Source organism: Myotis brandtii, unplaced genomic scaffold, assembly GCF_000412655.1.
Source record: "Myotis brandtii unplaced genomic scaffold, ASM41265v1 scaffold1152, whole genome shotgun sequence".
NCBI lineage: Eukaryota > Metazoa > Chordata > Mammalia > Chiroptera > Vespertilionidae > Myotis > Myotis brandtii.
In genome coordinates this window covers 249,421-255,121 of record NW_005353977.1, presented here as the reverse complement: position 1 = coordinate 255,121, position 5,701 = coordinate 249,421, and the positions used below count along the sequence as shown (strand labels likewise).

At 46.4% G+C, this 5,701-nt stretch overlaps 1 protein-coding gene across 1 annotated transcript in view; it reads right to left on the bottom strand.

Annotated features, from left to right (window-relative positions):
* Window positions 1–1,532: 1,532 nt before the first annotated feature.
* Window positions 1,533–5,701, bottom strand: part of FOXI3 (forkhead box I3) — a 5,082-nt gene continuing 913 nt past the window's right edge. Inside the window, exons 2-3 of the mRNA XM_014528198.1 lie at window positions 5,467–5,699; window positions 1,533–2,143 (exon numbers count right to left, since the gene is read on the bottom strand). Of these exons, the coding sequence (XP_014383684.1) occupies window positions 1,533–2,143; window positions 5,467–5,699 (844 nt within the window). The remainder of the gene's footprint in view (window positions 2,144–5,466; window positions 5,700–5,701) is intronic.

Genomic DNA, 5,701 nt, shown 5'->3' with positions numbered 1-5,701 from the left:
TAATGCTGTGAGTTTTAAGAAAGAATACACAGAGGAAAGCTAATTTTTTTAAACAATGTACTTGTGTTCCTTTAAAAAAAAAAAAAAAAATTAAAACCCCAAACCAACAACATGGCACTAAGGCAATTCATAGGACATTATCTTCGTCTTAATGTAACATTGTTCCAATAAAATGGACTAATACTTTTTGGATAAGTTCAAGTTCAAGCAATGACTGGGTGTCTGCCAGGCACCAGGCTCTCTGCTGGGTGCTGGGAGGCTAACCATACAATTATTCAAATGAAAATACCTCTTGAGAAGTAAAAGGGAGTGCTAAAAGTAAATTATATTTTTAAAAAATTTACCACAACTGTTTTTTTTTTTAAAAAAAAAACCATTTGTGGTAAATAAAAATTCAATTTAAAAACTATTTTTAATAAAATTCTAATACTTCATTTAAAGAAAAACTCAGGACACATGCTAAAAGGGACAGGATGTCAGGTTCATGAGGACAATGGTCAGCCCAGGCCTCAGGAATACAGTGGCACAAGTAACATGGAGGGGGGGGGGTTCCATCCGTGCTGCTCACGGGAACATCTCAAGTGACATTTATTTCAACTGGAATCTTTGGTCAAATGTGATCTAGCTCATTCCTACTCTCTATGCACTGTCTACCCTCAGGAACTAGAAACACAAAGCTGCAAGCACCAGCCCTGGAGCCAGACTGCCTGGACCTGACCCTGCCCTGCTGCACGGCTGGTACCTGAATGGCCTGGAGTGAGCCACCAGATATCCTGGTGCTTCACAGCCTCATATGAAAATGAGGCGGTAATATCACCTGTCTCCCAGGCTGTGCGGGTTAATGAGTGCAGTGTCCAGCAGTGCTGGCACACAGGGCTTGCTTGGGTAGTTTTATTGCTATTAGTATCTACCATGTACCAGATGCTGAGCATGAGAAAAGGGGACTCATGAGCTGGATGGAACTCATGGCTTTTGGGGGTTTCCCAGTACAGTATTTTCTAAACTTTAATTAGCAACCAAGAATTCCAATGGAGGTTTCCTATGAAAATACAGATCTGTCTTTTCTAGGAAAATCAGAATGCTGCCAGGCAGAAGGAAAGAATTAGCTGCCCACAGCAGCCTTCAATGGGTCAGTCCCAACTCCTCCCTGATGCTTCCAATGCCAATTGCTATCTTTTTCCTCCCCAATAACGTCATTCACTTTTTTTTAGCTGGCCATGTACACATTTGAGCTTGTAACCCTGATCTACAGTGATGTACGGAACAGATGTGGTCCCTTGTCCTCACAGGGCTCACAGGTGCTATCATCGTAGGACAGAGTGGGATGGCTATCTCTTCAGGGAGGCCCTACCCTGAGCAACCTGGAGAAGCTTGCTGGGTTGTAGAAAGAGTTGTCTACTATACCCAGGCTACTCCCAGGTGTGGTTAATGGACCAGATCAGCCAGGAGCTCCAGAGAAACGCAGAACCTGCTCCAGATCAGCCGCCTTGGAATATGGATTTTAACAAGATCTCAGGTGTGCATCTTCAAGTCTATACCTCAGAGCCCTCCCGCGGGTAGATGATGCTGTTGACCATGCTGAAGTTGTAGAAAGGCGGGCTGAAGGGACTGCTCTGCCCCGCACCAGTGCTGGCAGGGAAAGGGCTATAATAGGAAGATCTCTGGCTGCTGCCGTTGCTGGTGCTCAGTTGCAAGTTGTCTGAGGCTTCCGAGACGGAGCTGGCGGGAAACGTGCTGCTGGAGGGCAGGTGGGCCCCCTGGATCCCTAGGGGGTGGCCACCAGCGACAGCTCGCTGGGTGCTCCCACTGCTGCTGACACTCAAGGTGCTGAGGCTGCTGAAGAAGGTGTTGAGGCAAGGGGTGGAGGTGAGCACAGGCCCTCCAGGGGAGGAGACACTCTTGGAGCCCTCAGGAGGCTCTGGAGACTGGGAAGGCCTCAGCAGAGCAGAGGGGCTGTCTCCTTCTGGCTTCCCACCCGCTCCAGCCCCTAATCCTGAGGACAGACCCTCTTCCGATTTTGACGTCCCTGCAGCCACTGCAGAGCTGCTGCTGGCTTCAGAGCGGCGCTTTCGCTTCCGGCGGAAGTTCCCGTTATCAAACATTTTCTCACAGTTTGGATCCAGGGTCCAGTAATTACCTTTCCCTGTGGAGATGAGAAAGACAGGTGTTAGAGAAGGAGATAGTTTATGCCTGCTCATTCAGCTTCTATTTCCAGAGAAGGAGGGCAGACTTTCATTAAACGCTGATGAAGATGCTCAGTCCACTATACTGTCTAGAGCAGTGGTTCTCAACCTGTGGGTCGTGACCCCTTTGGGGGTCGAACGAGGACCCTTTCACAGGGGTCGCCTAAATACATCCTGCATATCAGATATTTACATTACGATTCATAACAGTAGCAAAATTACAGTTATGAAGTAGCAACGAAAATAATTTTATGGTTGAGGGTCACCACAACATGAGGAACTGTATTAAAGGGTCGCAGCATTAGGAAGGTTGAGAACCATTGGTCTAGAGTTATCCATATGGGGGAGATTTTATTTACCTTCAAAGAGAAATCTGGAACAAAGAGGTTCTATCTGCCTTCACCTCCTCCTGGCAGTGTCTGCTACTTAAATTTTAAAACCTAATTCAATTCACAAGGCACTTATAATTACCCAACACCCTCCCTTCTAGATCCAAATGGAGTGGCCTCGCAAAATCCTGGTGCTACTTAATAGGGATAAGAATAGCCCCCACCTCACAGGTTGGCTGTGAGGATTAAATGATATCTTTGCCCAGTAGCCGGCAGCACACAGTAAGCAGTGCAAAAACAGTATCTGCTATCATTGCTATTTGCTGAAAGTATAGAACACTTGTCCCTAAAAATACTCCACTGGAAAAAAGGCAACCTCAAATACTCAATCCTGTGCCTTGCTGAACAAAAGAGAGCAGTTAGTACTCAGCAACCACCTGTATTAGCGTCTTGGATGGCATGTTTGGAGGACAAGGGAACGCCTCTCCTAGAGCCTCTGTATCCCTCACCCTAGGCAGGAGGTGCCCCCATATCTCTTCCAGGTTTTCCCTCCACTGGGCAAATCTCAGGGATCAGGGCCCCATTTAATGCAGGCAGTGCTAGTCTCCTACTTAGAAAATGTCACTCACAATTTATCTAACACAATCAACTTGGAGGATTTTATCTTCCCAAAGCTCTTTTTACTTCTGGCAAAATCAACTGTCGGTGTTGAAAGTACTATTAAGCACTTATTCTGTACTTAGTGCCTTGCATGGACAGCCTATGTTACTCCTCACAGCTCCATGGAGATAGGTAATTTATTGCCTCCATTTCTCAGATGGGAAACCTGAGGTGCAGACTGGTTAGTAACCTGCCATATTCCCAGTTAACAACAGTAGAGCCAGGAATGCTCTACCAGTGATGGCGAACCTTTTGAGCTCGGCGTGTCAGCATTTTGAAAAACCCTAACTTAACTCTGGTGCTGTGTCACATATAGAAATTTTTTTGATATTTGCAACCATAGTAAAACAAAGATGTATATTTTTGATATTTATTTTATATATTTAAATGCCATTTAACAAAGAAAAATCAACCAAAAAAATGAGTTCGCGTGTCACCTCTGACACGCGTGTCATAGGTTCGCCATCACTACTTCTAGACTCTGCATACCTCACTACCTCCACAAACTAACACACACGCCTCACACCCATTTTCTCCACTGACACAGTCTCTGTAAAAAGTCTCAGAAAAAAATGTATTCACAACTACCATCTCAATAATGCCCTCACCTATCAGGGTAATTATATTGTGCCACCTTCATACCAAGCACTTTGACAAGACACTCTACAGATCCTTGAGCTTTTGGAAGGTCTGAGTAGTGAATGTAAAGTTTACGTGACCATCTCAGGTGCTTTAGAGGCAGAGTTGGAAGATGCACATCTAGAACTGCACGCCTGGTTCAATGCAGTAATCACCAGCCACACGTGGCTGATGGGCATCTGATAAGTGGCTAATCCGAAGCAAGATGTGGGGTAGGACACACAGGGTTCTGAAGACTTGGTACCAAAAAGTAATATGAAGTACCTCACTAATAATTTTTATGTTTGTTATAGGTTGAAACAAATTTTGTTTTACATAAAAAAAAAAACACATTAAGATGAAATTCACCTGTTTCTTTTTATTAATGTGGTTACTAGAAAACCTAGTCATGTGATTTATACTGTATTTCTATTGGAAACCACTGCTCTCCCATGACTTCAGGTACGAGTACTCTAGGGTATTTATATAATTTACCCAAGATTCTAAATCTCTGGAGTGTGCAACTGAAAGTGTTTCTATTCCTTTTCTTTTTCCATCACAACTCTGTCCATACCTCCCCTTGTCCTGGGCTCCATCTGAAAACCTCAAGTAGGATTCTGTTTCTCTCTCGTTTTCAGCTTTTCCCCACCTCCACTTCCCAGGTAGAGGGAAACAATTACAGCACTCCACTGTACCCCAGCCCTCTTCACCTCAGGGCTCAGATCAGAAAGAAGCAAATTGGGGGCGGAGGGGGGGGGAGAGTTAATTTTTTGCATTTTCAAATACTTAAAGTACGAAAACCACAATTTGCAGGACTCAGCTGAAGCTCTCTGATCCCTCTGCCCCATCTCGTGTCTTTGCCACTTATACTCTAAGCAACGGTTCTCAACCTGTGGGTCGCGACCCCTTTGGGGGTCGAACGACCCTTTCACAGGGGTCGCCTAAGACCATCGGAAAACACATATATAATTACATATTGTTTTGTGATTAATCACTATGCTTTATGTTCAATTTGTAACAATGAAAATACATCCTGCATATCAGATATTTACATTACGATTAATAACAGTAGCAAAATTACAGTTATGAAGTAGCAACGAAAATAATTTTATGGTTGGGGGTCACCACAACATGAGGAACTGTATTGAAGGGTCGCGGCATTAGGAAGGTTGAGAACCACTTTAGAACCACTAAAGGTAGGCAGAGGATCTTTTTTGTGAAGAACACCAGAGGCTCAGGAAACGTGCTGGTGCGGGAGGCTCTCACCACCTCTTTTGTGAAACGTGATGGGATTCTCAGCTCAACCGAATCCCTTTATAGTCGCTTTCATCTGAGAGCTCACTGGTTCTCAGTCTACTTCCCCTCCAGCGGCACGGGCTCAGACCCGCCAGCCTCTCCGAGTGGAGACTGGAAATTGGGGGTGAGGGGCGAGCTTCTCCCTCCCCGGGTCCTCGCTCCAAGGATCCTCTGAAACTTTTCTTTGTCCTGTGGTTTCTCCACGCCCCAATCAGACGAAGTTTGAGTGGGTATCCCTCCACTGGCTCTCATCCCCAGTTAGAACCAGAAGACTCCGCATGGATCTCAAGTCAGCCACGCCGTGAACACCCACCCACCCTGTCCGCGCGCGCTTCCCTGCGCTCCGGCCCGGAAGGAAGCACCTGTCCAGCCGCCCTCACCTGGGTCATCCTCGTCGCGGGGCACCTTCTTGAAGCAGTCGTTGAGCGACAGGTTGTGGCGAATGGAGTTCTGCCAGCCCGCCTTGCTGCGCTGGTAGAAGGGGAAGCTGTCGGCCACGTACTGGTAGATGTGGCTGAGCGTGAGCTTGCGCTCGGGCGCGCTCTGAATGGCCATGGCGATGAGCGCCGAGTAGGAGTAGGGCGGCCGCACCATCTTCATCAGGTCCTCGCGGCT